Consider the following 19,842-nt stretch of genomic DNA (forward strand, 5'->3'; position numbering starts at 1 on the left):
AGCGGTATTTAGTCTTGTATTCAGTAGTTAACAGGGAGCCAGTGAAGCTGAGAGAGTATAGGTGTGATATGTTCAGTGGATTTAGAACAGCAGGTTATTATCCTGGCAGCAGAATTTTGAAGAAGTTGTAAGCGATGGATACGTTTTTGTGGGATGCCAGATAGAAGAGCATTACAGTAATCTATACATGAGGTGACTTGGGCATTAACCGATACTTCAGTACTGTGTTACGTAAGAACAGGACGAAGTCTAGAAATGTTTCAGAGATGGAAGAAGGCAGTCCAAGAAATGTTACTTATATGGGAGGAATTATTTAATAATAATTATCATTATTTAATAATTGCCATTATTAGTGTATAAATGGATATAAATAATTGCATTTAAATGATTTGTCAAAATCTGTTGTATGTAAACGATACTGTAGCTGCCGAAATAAGGTATGGTCAAGCATGGGTAAAACACGCTTGCACAATCCAAAAGTTCATTTTGAAAATACTTAGTAAAAGTTAAAAGCAAATAATCCATACAAGAATAAAAGAAAAAATAGCTCCACACGTAGAATAAAAGGCAAAAAAAGGGAAAAAAATGTATCTTGTCTTAAACTTAGCTTTTCTTGACAAACTTTAGCTATTTCTGTACTTAAAAGTTCTTTACTTCTTGTTCTCTACTTAAAGATTCTTAAATTCTTATATAGTTAAAGATTCTTAGCTTCTTCTTCTGTATGCTTTAAGCATACAGCACAGCACATGAATTAAGTGCTGTTTTTTTACATATTTACTTCACACACTCAAAATACCTGTAAGCCGATTGGCACATAGGCATGTGCCCAGGCACGGTTTAAAAACTAATGCCTTCCACACCAGACTCAAGGCATGGCTGTCACTAACTGAAGATTATTGTTTTAGTCAAAGCTGTTAGAAATGGCAGGAATATACCAATACAATTCTACTTACGGGGGCTATAGGAACCTCCCACAGATTATGCATTGTCATCTAATAAATATTCATAAACTTTACAGAACTAGGAAAATGGCTCTTACAGATACTGTTTTAAACATTTATTTTTTTTCCATCAGAAAACCCGGTTTCCACGTCTATTAGTTTAAATGGCACTTTTGCCACTCGCAATATGGCGGACGCGCTGACGTATCGTGTCGACTGGGCAACACAGTGAATGCGTCGTCTACCTATATATGTCTATGGATGCTACTCCCGTTGCCAGCCCTATCCGCGCGCGCGTGCGTATTAAAAGGCTACGTCATCGCGCAGTTTACGGCGCTGCCCAATCTGTTTAACGATTGTGTGAACACTTTACGGCATTTTAGGCTCTCAATTCGCATGCGCGCTCGAATCGGGAAGACACGCAGATCAGGTATTGACGCCGCCGCTTCGACTGCTGTATGAGACTTGTGTCAGCACTTCAGGAACGCGAAAAGGAGAAGAGAAAAGAAAAGAAAAGAGAGCGACGAGGAGAAGTGTAAGTGAGCAACGGGAGGATCGGGCTGGACGAGATTACCGAGTGGGCGGCGAGATGAAACGAAACTAGAGGCAAGGAAAGTAAAGCAGAGCAAGACGGGGGCAGGCGTGTCGAAGAGGCGGAAAGGCAACAGCAGCGTGTGGCATAGGTAAGTGCTGACAGACGGAGACGACGCTGCGCTCTCGGGCTGCAGAAGCGACTGTTAATCAGAGTCCCCGAGTGGACATTAAACGCGAGCTCGGGAGTTTCAAGTTGGACAGTTCTGAGAAACTGTGACGTTAACACTGCCCTTTGAGCTCAGTCCATTGTAATGTATGAATTTGGGACATTTAGAACCGGGGCATTCAGGAAAGGAATTTGTGCGGTTGAATTGCATTTGGAGCGAAGTAATACACGTTTCATGCGTTTGGATTGCACTTTATGATTACGACTAAAAAGAAAAAACAATACAAAAAGTATGTATTTATTTATTTTCAACAGCGATCTCGCGTTTCTCTGTATTGTCCGACCGTGAACGCTGTTAGAAAACCTATGCATAGCACTTTCTCTTGTGCTGTATGTCCTGGTTATTTACTGTACAGAGCCTGTTGCAGATCTAAATGAATAAAGGCTCTTTCTAGAACCTTCACGTGGAAGGGTCTTTCACCTTGAATTTTAAGTGTGTATGGTGTCTTTCATTATCTGCCTACTGCGAATATAAACTTAATTTTTGTATATTTGCGTATGTGGTTCTGACCAAGTCAGTTTATTTACATTTTTATTTTTTTTTTTTTTGTACAAATTACTTTTATATAAGTCCGGATCGTTTTATAGTTTTTTTTTTTTCTTAAACCATCAATGCAGTCTGCAGTGTCGCCTCTTTCATTTTGTGGATTAAATCATAAACCAAGACTGAACATGCCATATAAGGAACCACACACGTCTTTGTTGAGTTGCTAGTACGAGGGACGTTGAAAATGTTTCCACAATTAAGAATTTCAAACAAACAAATGACATCACTTTTCTACATAGTCACCTTCATTGGCGATGCCTCGTTCCCAGCGTCGTGCCAACTTTTCTATGCCCAGTTACTCCTCCTCCCACCTTCGCCGTTTCCAATGAAAATATAAAAGTGGTTCAGCCAAAGGAGATCATTATCCAAATTATCAGCACCTTGGGAACTAAAAGAAAGGAATATAACAATAAATAGAGAAAAACACAAAACAAAAAAACTATCTTCAATCTCGTTATGAATTATGGTGTACTGTGCTTTTGGACACTGTGTTTGATTTTAATTTAATAACAGCACGTGTACCATTTTGTCAGAATTAGAAAGCAGCCTGGTGGAATGTTAAATGGATTTGAAGTGAATACTCTGGGGTGGGTGGGGGGGCCACTGGGTGCAGCCAGTGGACATTCAATCCAAGAGTCTATGTGAGGAAAACATGAGTGCCTGTAACTCCAAATGACTTCTCTGGAAGTGACACCTGGGCAGACATTAAAGCTGTCTCCATGTGTATCCAGCAGAGGGCACTTGCTCACTGAACTGCTATGTAATAATCGTGACAGAGATGCTAAGACAAGAGAAACATGGCATGAAAAAAAGGAGAACATGCAGGCTTCATTCCTTAAATAGATTACACCTTATAATATGTGGACTGTATACATAACATAGTGAAGAACGGCGGTCACTCACCAGACAATTCAATTGATCAGTGGGGTCTTTGATTGTAGACTCATCTTTGGAGGAGATTGCAAGTGTTTCTCTTAGACACAGACGTCTCCCATCTGTGCAGGATTCATCAGGGTCAATGAGGCAGGCCTTGTACACTCACCTAAAGGATTATTAGGAACACCTGTTCAATTTCTGATTACTGCAATTATCTAATCAACCAATCACATGGCAGTTGCTTCAATGCATTTAGGGGTGTGGTCCTGGTCAAGACAATCTCCTGAACTCCAAACTGAATGTCAGAATGGCAAAGAAAGGTGATTTAATCAATTCTGAGCGTGGCATGGTTGTTGGTGCCAGACGGGCCGGTCTGAGTATTTCACAATCTGCTCAGTTACTGGGATTTTCAGGCACAACCATTTCTAGGGTTTACAAAGAATGGTGTGAAAAGGGAAAAACATCCAGTATGCGGCAGTCCTGTGGGCGAAAATGCCTTGTTGATGCTAGAGGTCAGAGGAGAATGGGCCGACTGATTCAAGCTGATAGAAGAGCAACTTTGACTGAAATAACCACTCGTTACAACCGAGGTATGCAGCAAAGTATTTGTGAAGCCACAACACGCACAACCTTGAGGCGGATGGGCTACAACAGCAGAAGACCCCGCCGGGTACCACTCATCTCCACTACTGAATAGGAAAAAGAGGCTACAATTTGCACGAGCTCACCAAAATTGGACAGTTGAAGACTGGAAAAATGTGGCCTAGTCTGATGAGTCTCGATTTCTGTTGAGACATTCAAATGGTAGAGTCAGAATTTGGCGTAAACAGAATGAGAACATGGATCCATCATGCCTTGTTACCACTGTGCAGGCTGGTGGTGGTGGTGTAATGGTGTGGGGATGTTTTCTTGGCACACTTTAGGCCTTAGTGCCAATTGGGCATCGTTTAAATGCCACGGGCTACCTGAGCATTGTTTCTGACCATGTCCATCCCTTCATGACCACCATGTACCCATCCTCTGATGGCTACTTCCAGCAGGATAATGCACCATGTCACAAAGCTCGATTCATTTCAAATTGGTTTCTTGAACATGACAGTGAGTTCACTGTACTAAAATGGCCCCCACAGTCACCAGATCTCAACCCAATAGAGCATCTTTGGGATGTGGTGGAACGGGAGCTTCGTGCCCTGGATGTGCATCCCACAAATCTCCATCAACTGCAAGATGCTATCCTATCAATATGGGCCAACATTTCTAAAGAATGCTTTCAGCACCTTGTTGAATCAATGCCACGTAGAATTAAGGCAGTTCTGAAGGCGAAAGGGGGTCAAACACCGTATTAGTGTGGTGGTCCTAATAATCCTTTAGGTGAATGTATGTGCTTATAACACTCCTGGCTTTAAAAGTAGGCCCACACACGTTCTACCAACCAGTACTTTATTTATATACAGGGTGTCCTCGGGTTACAACGTCTCAACATACAACATTTTGAGTTATCAACACTCACTCCAATAAAAACTTAAAAAAAAAAAACTGAGATGTAGGAAGGAATAAATGTAAGGAGTTTTTTTAACACAAATGATTTCTATTACTACAATACAGTGTACATTTGCAGTATATTTATGTCCTTTTCCTTTTTCTGTGGCTAAGTTGTGTTTTTATGTTGTAGATTATGATTTTGTAAATGTGTTAGGATAGGTAAGTGACTTAGGGTAGGGCGTGTTTCGACTTACACCAAAATTCGGGTTACGTCACTGTTGTAGGAACGGAACTGTGTCGTAACCCCCTGTGTGTGTGTGTGTATGTAATATATATATGTATGTGTATACAGTGGTGTGAAAAACTATTTGCCCCCTTCCTGATTTCTTATTCTTTTGCATGTTTGTCACACAAAATGTTTCTGATCATCAAACACATTTAACCATTAGTCAAATATAACACAAGTAAACACAAAATGCAGTTTTTAAATGATGGTTTTTATTATTTAGGGAGAAAAAAAATCCAAACCTACATGGCCCTGTGTGAAAAAGTAATTGCCCCCTTGTTCAAAAATCACCTGACTGTGGTGTATCACACCTGAGTTCAATTTCCGTAGCCACCCCCAGGCCTGATTACTGCCACACCTGTTTCCATCAAGAAATCACTTCAATAGGAGCTGCCTGACACAGAGAAGTAGACCAAAAGCACCTCAAAAGCTAGACATCATGCCAAGATCCAAAGAAATTCAGGAACAAATGAGAACAGAAGTAATTGAGATCTATCAGTCTGGTAAAGGTTATAAAGCCATTTCTAAAGCTTTGGGACTCCAGCGAACCACAGTGAGAGCCATTATCCACAAATGGCAAAAACATGGAACAGTGGTGAACCTTCCCAGGAGTGGCTGGCTGACCAAAATTACCCCAAGAGGGCAGAGACGACTCATCCGAGAGGTCACAAAAGACCCCAGGACAACGTCTAAAGAACTGCAGGCCTCACTTGCCTCAATTAAGGTCAGTGTTCATGACTCCACCATAAGAAAGAGACTGGCCTGCAAAAACGGCCTGCATGGCAGATTTCCAAGACGCAACAACAACAACAACATTTATTTATATAGCACATTTTCATACAAACAGTAGCTCAAAGTGCATTACATATTAAAGAATAGAAAAATGAAAGACATAATTATAAAAAATAAATCAACATTAACATCGAATAAGAGTAAGGTTCAATGGCCAGGGGACAGAAAAACAAAAACTCCAGGCGGCTGGAGAAAAATAAAATCTGTAGGGATTCCAGACCATGAGACCATCCAGTCCCCTCTGGGCATTCTACCTTACATAAATGAAACAGTCCTCTTTGGATTTAGGATTCTCACGGAAGGGCTTGATGATGATGATGGTCACGTAGACTTCTTCCTTTTAATCCGTCCATCATTGTTGGAGCATCATGAAGCTTTGAGTAGGTGGAGGTGGCGCAGGCCACCAACACAAAGAAACAGAAAAGAGAGTAGGGGTCAGTACCGATTTTAGAGCCACCATGAATAGTTGTTATGATGAATTGAACATTAAAGCACAAAACGCAAACCACTGTTAAGCAAAAAGAACATTAGGGCTCGTCTCAATTTTGCTAAGAAACCTCTCAATGATTGCCAAGACTTTTGGGAAAATACCTTGTGGACTGATGAGACAAAAGTTGAACTTTTGGAAGGCAAATGTCCCGTTACATCTGGCGTAAAAGGAACACAGCATTTCAGAAAAGAACATCATACCAACAGTAAAATATGGTGGTGGTAGTGTGATGGTCTGGGGTTGTTTTGCTGCTTCAGGACCTGGAAGGCTTGCTGTGATAGATGGAACCATGAATTCTACTGTCTACCAAAAAATCCTGAAGGAGAATGTCCGGCCATCTCTTCGTCAACTCAAGCTGAAGCGATCTTGGGTGCTGCAACAGGACAATGACCCAAAACACACCAGCAAATCCACCTCTGAATGGCTGAAGAAAAACCAAATGAAGACTTTGGAGTGGCCTAGTCAAAGTCCTGACCTGAATCCAATTGAGATGCTATGGCATGACCTTAAAAAGGCGGTTCATGCTAGAAAACCCTCAAATAAAGCTGAATTACAACAATTCTGCAAAGATGAGTGGGCCAAAATTCCTCCAGAGCTGTAAAAGACTCATTGCAAGTTATCGCAAACGCTTGATTGCAGTTATTGCTGCTAAGGGTGGCCCAACCAGTTATTAGGTTCAGGGGGCAATTACTTTTTCATACAGGGCCATGTAGGTTTGGATTTTTTCTCCTAAATAATAAAACCATCATTTAAAAACTGCATTTTGTGTTTACTTGTGTTATATTTGACTAATGGTTAAATGTGTTTGATGATCAGAAACATTTTGTGTGACAAACATGCAAAAGAATAAGAAATCAGGAAGGGGGCAAATAGTTTTTTACACCACTCTGTGTGTGTGTGTGTGTGTGTGTGTGTGTGTATATATATATATATATATGTATATATGTAACTGCTCAAAACAATGAAAGGAACACTTTGAAAACACATCAGATCTCAATGGGAAAAAGAAATCCTCCTGGATATCTATACTGATATAGACTGGGTAATGTGTTAGGAAGGAAAGGATGCCACATCGTTTGATGGAAATGAAAATGATCAACCTACAGAGCCCTGAATTCAAAGGCGCCCCAAAAATCAGAGTGAAAAAATTATGTGGCAGGCTAGTCCATTTTGCCCAAATTTAATTGCAGCAACTCAAATTATGCAGCACTTTGTATGGCCCCTGTGTTCTTGTATACATGTCTGACAACATCGGTGCATGCTTCTAATGAGATGACAGATGGTGTTGTGGGGGATCTCCTCCCAGATCTGGACCAGGGCATCACTGAACTCCTGGACAGTCTGAGGTGCAACCTGGTGGCATTGGATGGACCAAAACATAATGTCCCAGAGGTGTTCTATTGGATTTAGGTCAGGAAAGTGTGGTGGCCAGTCAATGGTATCAATTCCTTCATCCTCCAGGAACTGCCTGCATACTCTCACCACATGAGGCCAGGAATTGTCGTGCACCAGGAGCCACTGTACCAGCATAGGGTCTGACAATGGGTCCAAGGATTTCATCCTGATACCTAATGGCAGCCAAGGTGCCTTTGTCAAGCCTGTAGCGGTCTGTGTGACCCTCCATGGATATGCCTCCCCAGACAATCATTAACCCACCACCAAACTGCTCATGCTGAATGATGTTACAGGCAGCATAATGTTCTCCATGGCTTCTCCAGACCCTTTCACTTCTGTCACGTGCTCAGGGTGAACCTGCTCTCATCTGTAAAAGCACAGGGCACCAGTGGTGCATCTGCCAATTCTGGTATTCTATGGCGAATGCCAATCGAGCTGCATGCTGCTGGGCAGTGAGCTCAGGGCCCATTAGAGGACATGGGGCCCTTGGGTCACCCTCATGAAGTCTTTCTGGTTGTTTGGTCAGAGACATTCACACCAGTGGCCTGCTGGAGGTCATTTTGTAGGGCTCTGGCAGTGCTCATCCTGTTCCTCCTTGCCCAAAGGAGCAGATACTGGTCCTGCTGATGGGATATGGACCTTCTATGGCCCTCTCCAGCTCTCCTAGAGTAACTGCTTGTCTCCTAGAATCTCCTCCATGCCCTTGAGACTGTGCAGGGAGACACAGCAAACCTTCTGGCAATGATACGTATTGATGTGCCATCCTGGAGAAGTTGGACTACCTGTGCAACCTCTGTAGGGTCCAGGTATAGCCTCATGCTACCAGTAGTGACACTGACTGTAGCCAAATGCAAAACTAGTGAAGAAACAGTCAGAAAAGATGAGGAGGGAAAAATGTCAGTGGCCTCCACCTGTTAAACCATTCCTGTTTTGGGGGTCATCTCATTGTTGCCCCTCTAGTGCATCTGTTGTTAATTTCATTCACACCACAGCAGCTGAAACTGATTAACAACCCCCTCTGCTACTTAACTGACAAGATTAATATCCCAGAAGTTTCATTGACTTTATGCTATAATCTGATTAAAAAGTGTTCCTTTAATTCTTTTGAGCAGTATATATGTGTGTGTGTATATGTATATGTATATATATATATATATATATATATATAAAATGTATGTGTACATATATACACAGCACCCTCCACAATTATTGGCCCCCCTAGTTAAGATATGTTCTTAAGATTCTAATAATTTTTTTTTTACCCAAAAAATATAGGCTCACAACACAAAAAGAGAAAAACCCAACCTTTAATTGAAGTACATTTATTCATTGGGAAAATAAATCCCACATTAAGAAATATGTTTTTGAAATGAAATCACGTATGCCACAATTATTGGCACCCCTGCTGTTAATATTTCGTACAACCCCCTTTTGCCAACAAGAAAGTAATTAATCTTCTTCTGTAACATTTCACAAGGTTAAACAATACAGAGGTGTGTATTTTTGACCATTCCTTTTTGCTCAATTTTTTTAGATCGTCCAGAGTCCTGTGTCCTCTCCTCTTCGGCTCACCCCACAGGTTTTCAATGGGGTTGAGGCCTCAGGACTGAGATGGCCATGGAAGGAGCTTGATTATGTGTCTGCTGAGCCATTATTTTATAGATTTTGCCATGTGTTTAGGGTCATTATTGTGCTGGAAGACCCAGTGACAACCCATCTTTAGCTTTCTGGTAGAGGCATCCAAATTTTGATTTAAAATGTCCTGGTATTTCAAGGAGATCATGATGCCATGCACCCTAACAAGGTTCCCAGAAACAGCCATACAGCCCCACATATCCTCCATCATACTTTACAGTGGGCATGAGGTGCTGTTCCTCATACTCATTTTTGGATTCCCGCTAAACCCACTTAGAATATCTGTTGCCAAAAAGCTCAATTTGCAGCGTCCGAGAACCGCTCTGGCCACACTACCATACCCTCTCTATAAGCCACGAGTGCAGCGATTATCTATTTAAAAAACTGTCCTTTTCTTCTAAGTTGTGGACCCGCTATATCTTAGGTCGCCATCTCCGGTCCTGGAGGACCACCGTGGCTGCAGGTTTTCATTCTATCCCTTTTCTTAATTAATGACCTGTTTTTGCTGCTAATAAACTCCAATTACATTCCTTTTAATTGATGTGCTCTTGAAAACTCAGACTCTTTAATTGTTTCTTTGTCTTTAATAAGCAGCCAAACAATAATGAGATACAAAATGAGCCAAAACAACTGGTGTCCATCATACAATATCTGAAAATAATGAAAGATGAAGGTCTCAGGAATGCTGATCTGCTCAGGTCCCCAAAACATTTTAATGGTTCTCTTAGCAATTTAGGAAAAGTCTGCTGATGCACCCCGAGAGCAGCAACAAGCCACAAAATTAAAGAACAAGTTTAATGAATGACAAGAATCGGCACCTCATTAAGCAACTGGTTGGAGTGAATTTGGTTGGAGCTTCAGGCCCTGACTTAGTTGGTCTTCTGTTGGCTCCCTCACTTCACTTTTCATTTCTGTTTGGGTGCCATTTAAGGAAAGAAATGAAGCAATTCAGAGGAACAAATCTTAAAAAAACAATTCAACTAAAATGAATTCACAAGAAGATAATTAACAGCGGGCAGCACGGTGGCGCAGTGGTAGCGCTGCTGCCTCGCAGTTAGGAGACCCGGGTTCGCTTCCCGGGTCCTCCCTGCGTGGAGTTTGCATGTTCTCCCGTGTCTGCGTGGGTTTCCTCCGGCGCTCCGGTTTCCTCCCACAGTCCAAAGACGTGCAGGTTAGGTGGTTTGGCGATTCTAAATTGGCCCTAGTGTGTGCTTGGTGTGTTTGTGTGTGTCCTGTGGTGGTCTGGCACCCTGCCCAGGATTGGTTCCTGCCTTGTGCCCTGTGTTGGCTGGGATTGGCTCCAGCAGACCCCCGTGACCCTGTATTCGGATTCAGCGGGTTAGAAAATGGATGGATGGATGGATAATTAACAGCACAAACGGGGCACTCGTTTAAAAAAGGGTTAGAATGAAAACCTGCAGCCACGGTGGTCCTCCAGGACCGGAATTCTATATCCCAAAGCTGAGCAGGTGGGACCTGAGACGTCTTTAGAGGTGCGAATATTGATCATCATAACTGCATATTTTGTGTTGTGGACATTAAAACTACAGACCACCTGTATTGTATTTTTTTTATAGTAATACATTTTGCAGTGATGTATTCAGTTGGCTGCAGCCTTTCTTATTTTACTAGAAATGACGTCATCTTTGGGATTCAAACTTGGGACGTGGGGGATAAGAAACTTTGGTGTTTGCTAAATGGCCTCCTCGTTTAGGGAAACTCTTAATTCACAAAGAGAGATGTATCAAACTAAACCTTCCATGATGTTTTGGTTTTCTATCAAAGTATTCACATTGTACTGTCTCTGTTTTATTGTCACATCATTAAAATACAAGCCACCCAGGCATACTGAGTGAACTACTAACACCAGTAAGGTATCCATTTTGAAAAATCACATGTATATAATATACACATGTGGTAACTAACATAAGAATAGAAGAATACAGGTAGTCGATGTGGGGGTGTTAAATAATTAAAATATTTTTAAAAGAAATCACTAAATATTATGAATGATTTTAATTTATTTGAAGAGACAACTAACTCACTTTTTTTTTTCTTCTTCTTGTATTTCTTTCCTTTTGTGTGTTCTGTTTAATTACAAAATTGTTTATATATGAAAATTAATACATACATATAGATATATGTACATACATACATACATAGATATATGTATATACATACATACATACATACATAGATATATGTATATACATACATACATACATACATACATAGATATATGTATATACATACATACATACATACATACATACATAGATATATGTATATACATACATACATACATACATAGATACATACATACATACATAGATATATGTACATACATACATACATATATACATAGATACATACATACATACATAGATATATGTACATGACATACATACATACATACATACATAGATATATGTACATACATACATACATACATACATACATAGATATATGTATATACATACATACATAGATATATGTATATACATACATACATACATAGATATATGTATATACATACATACATACATACATAGATATATGTACATACATACATACATAGATATATGTATATAGATACATACATACATACATACATAGATATATATATATACATACATACATACATACATAGATATATGTAATACATACATACATACATAGATATATGTATATACATACATACATACATAGATATATGTATATACATACATACATACATAGATATATGTATATACATACATACATACATACATAGATATATGTATATACATACATAGATACATATGTATATGTATACATACATACATACATACATACATAGATATATGTATATACATACATACATACATACATAGATATATGTATATACATACATACATACATACATACATACATAGATATATGTATATACATACATACATACATACATAGATATATGTATGCACATACATACATACATACATCATCATACATACATAGATATATGTATATACATAGATATATGTGTGTATGTATGTATGTATGTATATGTATGTGTGTGTGTGTTTTTGTTGTACAGGGCGAACCCAAATTATGTTAACACCAGTGGTTCTCAACCTGTGGGGCCCAGTATGAAGAAAAAAAAAATCTGTTGAAACCAAAACAAATTAACTTAAACTACATTCTGATACTAGAACAATAAATAGAGAGTTAGATAAATGTCAATGAAAGTTAAGTAGGTATAATAAAATACGCATCTACATTTCAAAAACAATGTTAGGGGGGCCGTAGTTAAAACTGTCATGAAAACTCGGGTCACAAGGTTGAGAAAGGCTGGTTAACACTAATGTGTGTATACTTGTGGACCGTTCATGAGGCACATATGGTAGCTGTGTGTAGAACATGATGGCGGACAGGTTGAGACATCCCCGTGAATCACCTTGCACATAAAGAGCATGTTCTGTGAATAAACTGTTTCTGCCATTCAAATGTTAACATCATTTTGACTCACCCTGTATATATATATTTAAAAAAAAAAGTACGTTTGTGGCCTCAAAATGGGGGAGTTTAACGATCGATCAGAGACTTGAGAGGCTAAGAGGTGCCTGGTGGCTGAGCAGTTGACAGCTGCTAAGGAGCAGCTTGAAGACTCCCAACACCCAATAACAGCTCCTGAGGTTTTATTTTCTTTTTCTGAGGAATTGAATTTATCACATGGGCTGAAACTGAGTCCAGTTTTGTTTTTTTTATTATTTTAAGGATGCTGATACCCTTTCCTGATCTAACAGCGACTGAGTACACATCAAGGTAAGAGCCTTTGTGTTGTTTTACGTACTTTATTTTTATTTATATTTTGTTCTTCTTTGCATTCTCACAATAAGAATCATTAGAACATTAGACGAGAACAAGCCATTCAGCCCAACAAAGCTCGCCAGTCCTATCCACTTGTTTCCTCCAAGAAAACATCAAGTCGAGTTTTGAAAGTCCCTAACGTCTTACTGTCTACCACACTACTTGGTCGCTTATTCCAATTGTCTATCGTTCTTTGTGTAAAGAAAAACTTCCTAATGTTTGTGTGAAATTCACCCTTAACAAGTTTCCAACTGTGTCCCCGTGTTCTTGATGAACTCATTTTAAAATAACAGTCTCGATCCACTGGACTAATTCCCTTCATAATTTTAAACACTTCAGTCAGGTCGCCTTTTAATCTTCTTCTCCTTAAACAGTAAAGGCTCAGCTCTTTTATTCTTTCCTCATAACTCATCCCCTGTAGCCCTGAATCAGCCTAGTCGCTCTTCTCTGGACCTTCTCTAGTGCTGCTATGTCCTTTCTGGAGACCCAAACTGCACCCAGGACTCCAGATGAGGCCTCACCAATGTGTTATAAAGCTTGAGCAGAACCTCCTGTGACTTGTACTCCACAGATCAAGGCGCTATATAACATGACATCCTGTTTGCCTTCTTAATGGCTTCTGAACACTGTCTGGCAGTTGATAGCTTAGAGTCCACTATGACTCCTAAATCCTTCTCATAAGGTGGTCTCTCGATTTTCAGACCTCCCATTGTGTATTCAAACCTCACATTTTTACTTCCTATGTGTAATTCTTTACATTTACTGACATTAAATTTCATCTTCCCAAGCCTGCCTGATACCCAAGTCCTTCTGTGATTATATAACAGATTCCAAATGATCTGCAAATCCACCTATCTTGGTATCATCTGCAAACTTAACCAGTTTGTTACTTATATTCCTATCTAAATCATTTATATAATCGTTTTAACTCTGGACTACATTTTTATTTTGTTTTTTTAGTGCAAACATTTACTTTTTTGTTTTGTTATTGTGGAATAACAGCCTTCTTTTTTTGTACGTCTGCCTCTCTTATTACCCCCTCAGTCCTGGTTGGTCTCGGACTACTAGCAGGCCGTGTGCTTTAGTAGACATCTTGTGCCTACTAAAGAGACATCTTTTTAACTTTGTCTTCACGTAGGGTCTGTTTCTGTTTCAGACCTGCAAAGGGCTTCTCAGGGTGACACGGAGAGTTCACTGCATTTTAAATCTGTCATAAAAACGTGTAGGCAGCACGGTGGCGCAGTGGTAGCGCTGCTGCCTCGCAGTTAGGAGACCCAGGTTCGCTTCACGGGTCCTCCCTGTGTGGAGTTTGCATGTTCTCCCCGTGTCTGTGTGGGTTTCCTCCGGGTACTCCGGTTTCCTCCCACACTCCAAAGACATCCTAAATTGTCCCGTGTGTGTGCCCTGTACCGTGTTTGATCCTGCCTTGCGCCCTGTGCTGGCTGGGATTGGCTCCAGCTGACCCCTGTGACCCTGTGTTCGGATTCAGCAAGTTGGATAATGGATGGATGGATGGATAAAATTGTGTAGACAACAGTTGTCTGTTTTTTGGTTAATTAATGGAAGTTAACATTAAAATGTTTTTTTAGAGTGACTTTATAAAGTAACATTATCTTGAATTTTTCACAGATAAAAACGGCGCCTCCTTTCCCGTTGACGAGTCCATCCCAGGGCTCTCCATTGTGAGAAGGGGATCTTAGAACACAAGAGCAGACACTGGTGGGGCGAGAAGAGTTTCACACGGAACAATGGCCTCGGCCGACGGTGACGGCATGGATGAGAGACTGGCACACATTAAACAAGAGGAGTGTGAGTGGGGCGCACCCGAGGAGCTGGTTGTGAAGGTGGAGAACTGTGAAGGGAAGATTTTGGTTTTTAAAGAGGAAGAGGAAGAGGAGGAGTTCAAGGGTGAGACGGACCTTAAAGTTGAGGATTCTAAAGATTTCTTGGTTAGTCCGGGGCTGCACATCCACGAAACTGGGAATTGTTCCAAGCAAGATCTCTGTGAAGAGTCTCATTCCTGCTTACGGCATCGGGTCACTAATATGGGAGAGAATTCCGTGGTACTGAAATCCGAGTATGAAGAGAGGATCAATGAAGGGGACGGGCGAGAATCCGAAGGGCAGCCGTCGCCTAGGAACGTTGGGATGAGTAAGTAATGGCGTTCAATGTTAGCTGGAGTGCTGGTCATCTTGTTCTTTTTATTACGGGGTTACAAAGTGGGATACACAAGTGAGAGGCTGGCTGTCTGGTTGTATGACGAGCAACAATAACGAAACTCTTTAAAAACGTTTACAATAATCTATGTATATATAAATGCTTCATGCATTTAGTGGAAAATATGGATGTGCAAATATGTATAATTTTGATTTTTTTTTCTTTTCATTTTATTGCAAAGTCATTTTACAGGCAGTTTTCTCCATGATCACAGCTGTTTAATTCTTTAAGAGCACCACCATTTTGACTTTCTCGTATGCATCGCCTGGGGAGAGCATAGGAATCGTTATAAACTTCAACCTTGAGATTTGGATGAATCTTGATGTTTCAGACCTTCCTGAGTCTGAAAAGACCATGTTGTTTTTTTTTTTTGTTTTTTTTTTTAAAAATGTGGTCTGACTGTGTGGAAACACAAGAAACTCGAAAAAAGCTTTGCCATCGGTCAGTGAGACTCCGTATGCCTGCTTTATATAAAATGAGGAATCCTGTCCACGTTTGGGCCACTTCTGGCAACCCAGAAGGCTTTTGCGATTTTTCAAGTAAACTCTTGTTATAATTACAAATGTAATTCTACTTCCTGGTGTGGCGGAAGTGCTGAGGTCCAGGGCTCCCAAGGCACGGGAACGCAACTAGGATGGCGGCCCCCACGTGATCCAGGGCGCACGTAGACCCTCCTCTGGTCCCTCAAAGCGGGACGTCCTGGCTGGGTCATTGCTCCTGGCATCCCTGACTATATATATATATATATATATATGAGAGAGAGATAGATATACATATATAGATATAGATTAACACTTTCTCTCTGTTTTAGGTGTTTTGACCTCCCTAAGTGTGAAAAGATTATTTTCATGGAAAGTTTGATTATAAACAGAGAGAAATGATTGTGTATTGATATTATCAATTTGAGATTTGGGAAATATTGCAAAGCTGTAAGTGATGCGGATGACATTTTCCTCTATTTCATTACTTCCGTTTTTACTCATTCACAGCAACATGTGAATTTCTTTTCCTTTGGTTTTATAAAAAAGCACACCTGCTGTGTTAAACCTTTTTGTGAAAATGTTTATTTGATGTTAGGATTTTACAAATTTTCTACTTGTAGGTTGTCATAATTGCTACAACATATGAAAAATTATTTTTGTTTTAACAATATGTTAAATGTTTCTCGCCTCACATCTCTTCCGTCATCCTGTATTTAAACAGTACGCTGTAGACACGGAGCACACATTAAATGTATGTGTTTCAAATCGCGTCATATCCTTGCCTGTCTGATTCCTTACGACTCATTGCTAGATTAAAACTTCAATGCAGACTTGAGCTGGATGTGAGAGTTCTGGCTGCCAGAGTGCGGGCTGCATGCCACAAAACAAAAGTGCGTATTGGCGGGCAGTTGGCATGGAGGTAAGGAGTTAAGAGTTTCCTCACGTATGTCAGGGAAAATTTAGGATGGTCATGGGCAACAAATTGTAGGGTCCATTTTTGAAGATAACATATCCACTGCAGGGCCCTGTTTAAAGGTTATGGGGTACAGCTTGATAGAAATGACAGGGGCATCAGAAAATGAGGATTAAGAATATTGAACTAAACTGTTTCTTTCGTTGCAGTTTTACAGGAGAATGGCAGCTTCTCCTCATCACCATTTGCTCTTCAGTGCAGACTGCAACTCAAACGGGACACAGAAAGGATGCAGAGATCAGAAAATGTGATGCAAGCATCTTTACAGTGCTCTTCTTTACCTGCTGCCAAGCTGACAGAGACAGGAGTCGCCAACATTAATCAACAAATCTTTCATACAGATCAAGAAGGTGCCAGTCGGGGGCGTTTAAAAACTTTGAAAAACAAATCTGACTGCAAAGGTAAGTCTGTTCATAGAAAAGCAAAGCCGTATTCTTGTCCTGAATTTGGAAAAAAATTCCCCTGCAACAGCAGTCTTCAGGCACACGAAAGAATCCATACTGGAGAAAAACCTCATTGCTGCTCTGAATGTGGTAAACGATTTTCTCAATTTGCAAATCTCCGAAGACATGCAATAGTTCACTCTGGAGAAAAGCCATATCGCTGTTCTGAATGTGGCAAACAATTCCTGCATAATGGCAATCTTCAGGTACACATGAGAATTCACACTGGAGAAAAACCTCACAGTTGTTCTGAATGTGGCAAGCAATTTTCTCAATTATCCAGTTTCCGAAGACATGCAAGAATCCACACGGGGGAAAAGCCATATGTCTGCACTGAATGTGGCAAACGATTCACTTGCAATACCCATCTTCAGTCTCATGTAAGGATTCATACTGGAGAGAAGCCATATTGCTGTTGTGTATGTGGCAAACGATTCCCCGTTAACAGCAGACTTCAGAACCACTTAAGAATTCACACAGGAGAGAAGCCGTATTGCTGTTCTGTATGTGGCAGACAATTCACTGAGAGTAGCGCTCTTCGTCTGCACATGCGAATTCATACTAGAGAAAAGCCATATGGTTGTTCCGAGTGTGGCAAACGGTTCACGGATAGTAGTGGTCTTCGTCTGCACACACGGATTCATACGGGAGAGAAGCCATTTTGCTGTTCTGAATGTGGGAAAAGATTCTCCCGTAACAGTAGTCTCCACAATCACATAAGAAGTCACACTGCTCTGCAGGTCCGAAATTGATAGAAGAGTTTCCCAAAGGACCCCAACAATCATTCAAAAAGTAATGATGCAGAAAAACCTTATTGCTGTTAATAAATGTGGTAAACTTAAAAGCAAATGATTATAAACCTCATTTTTTTTCCTAGGGATAGGTTATGGTAATGATACAAGGACACATGGAAAAACAACAATTAGGAGGCTGATGAGCACCGAGATGTGGTGCTACAGAAGAATAATGAAAATTAGCTCAGCAAAGAAATTGACAAATGAAGAAGAGAACTGGCATTAGAAAGAGTATGATGTAGAAGATGATGAGAAAATATAGATTTGTGAGATACACGTTTAAGGGGGTCAATTTGGGGAAAAAATGCAGTTAGTAATAGAATGAAAAATAGATGGAACCAGAGACAAGATTGTGGAGCGATGGTGTAAAACAGTGGTCAGAATGGAATAAATAGGCAGGAGATAAGTAGATGGAAAGCCATGGTTGTCAAACTTTGGACCGAAGAAGGTATATTAAAAGAAATGCAGTAACGAATTCTCACTTTTAAATAAGTTTCATTAAAACTTGGTAATCCTCAGAGAAGAGAAGCCTTAGCGTTGTACTAACTGTGGCAAACGATTCCCTAAACAGCAGTGAACTTAATATTTATAAAAGAATTCATACTGGTAAGAAGGCTCAGACCATATTACAATTCACAATGGAGGAGCCCTGATGGAATAATTTGGAGGGTGAAGAATGAAGGGAGAACTGAACCGTAACTGGAGGAACTGCTCAAGTCTTGATGAGTACCCTCACGTGGCGGACATGGTTGTCAAAAACATATCATTTTGCTGATAATCAGAAAGCACCTGCAGCGCATCTTTTGCTCTTCAGCCCTTAGTACTGGCAAAGCTGTCTGGTCTCCAGCTAAATGCACAAAATTTGTAAAAGTTGAAGCCCGATGAGGTATGTGTGCACCTCCCATGGTAATAAAGCTGATAGAGAAGAAGCCAACCTGAAGACGTGTCTCGAGTGTGATGGCCTAGTGGAGAGTCGAGGGATATGCAGATCTGCTGAGCACAAATGGGACAAGTCTGTTTTATTAGGTCAGTGGTGCTTCAAAGGAGACCTTGGGCCGAGTGTGTTAAAGTGGGCTCGTGTGCAGGGTTTAATCATGTTAGTGTCTGCAGTACAATGGCTTATCAGGGTGAAGAATCATAATAATGAATTGGTTTAGTTCTGAAGGCCTGTGTTATAATGTTATACAAACCTTTGTTAGTAATAATAATAAAAACCTTGTTTCAAAGCTTTGCAAACTTTGCCCCGTCCAGCATGACCCCCTGCAGAATTGCTTTTATTTATTTAATTTACTTTATTCATACACGAGCAGTACCCAGAAAATTTCTGAAGACAGATGGGCACCACCAGTTGTAGTGTTGTCAGTAAATCGTGCATCAGAAACTCTTATGTTACTAACTTAAGTGTTTCTCTGTTCATAATATTTCCAGTTTTGTTTTTGCTTTTATCAAGGACTAATGTAATGGGGGTGTAGATATTAAGGCTTTGGACCTCAAACCCCGAGGTTGTGGATTCAGTTCCCACTACTGATACTGGGTGACCACAAGCAAGTCACTTCACTTGCCTGTACAAAACAAAAGAAATTACATATCAAATGCTGTAAATCACCCTGAATAAAACCACTATCTATTAAGTAATATTAATAATAATAAAGGTGTCAGTCAAATAGTAATTTATTATTATTATTATTATTATTATTATTAACTCATGCACAGGGGATGCACAATCCAGTGTGTTTCTTCATGACGATCTCAAGCCCAGATAAATGGGGAGGGTTAGATCAGGAAGGGCATCGGGGGTAAACTTTCTGCCACATCAATATGTGGACAACAATACAAATTTCCATTGTCTGTCTGTCTGTCTGTCTGTCTGTCTAAGGAGA

At 40.2% G+C, this 19,842-nt stretch overlaps 1 protein-coding gene across 2 annotated transcripts; it reads left to right on the forward strand.

Annotated features, from left to right (window-relative positions):
* The first annotated feature begins 1,307 nt into the window (after positions 1–1,307).
* LOC120528139 (zinc finger protein OZF-like) lies at positions 1,308–19,198 on the forward strand. 2 transcript variants are annotated; one of them, XM_039752199.1, is made up of 4 exons: positions 1,308–1,624; positions 12,961–13,008; positions 14,683–15,204; positions 16,875–19,198. In XM_039752199.1, the coding sequence occupies exons 3-4, from the start codon at positions 14,802–14,804 to the stop codon at positions 17,918–17,920; spliced, it is 1,449 nt and encodes a 482-aa protein (XP_039608133.1). In that variant the 5' UTR covers positions 1,308–1,624; positions 12,961–13,008; positions 14,683–14,801; the 3' UTR covers positions 17,921–19,198. The 2 variants fall into 2 exon arrangements, with proteins under 2 accessions (XP_039608133.1, XP_039608134.1); XM_039752200.1 differs by lacking the exon at positions 12,961–13,008.
* Positions 19,199–19,842: the final 644 nt, after the last annotated feature.

This window comes from Polypterus senegalus, chromosome 4 (genome assembly GCF_016835505.1).
Source record: "Polypterus senegalus isolate Bchr_013 chromosome 4, ASM1683550v1, whole genome shotgun sequence".
NCBI classification, from domain to species: domain Eukaryota; kingdom Metazoa; phylum Chordata; class Cladistia; order Polypteriformes; family Polypteridae; genus Polypterus; species Polypterus senegalus.

What these genes read in the sequence shown, in the direction of transcription:
- LOC120528139 (XM_039752199.1), top strand. Translation starts at nt 14,802, where the DNA reads ATGGCCTCGGCCGACGGTGACGGCATGGATGAGAGACTGGCACACATT. An exon ending in GCCTAGGAACGTTGGGATGA is followed by an intron (nt 15,205 to 16,874) that starts GTAAGTAATGGC and finishes CTTTCGTTGCAG; the next exon opens with TTTTACAGGAGAATGGCAGC.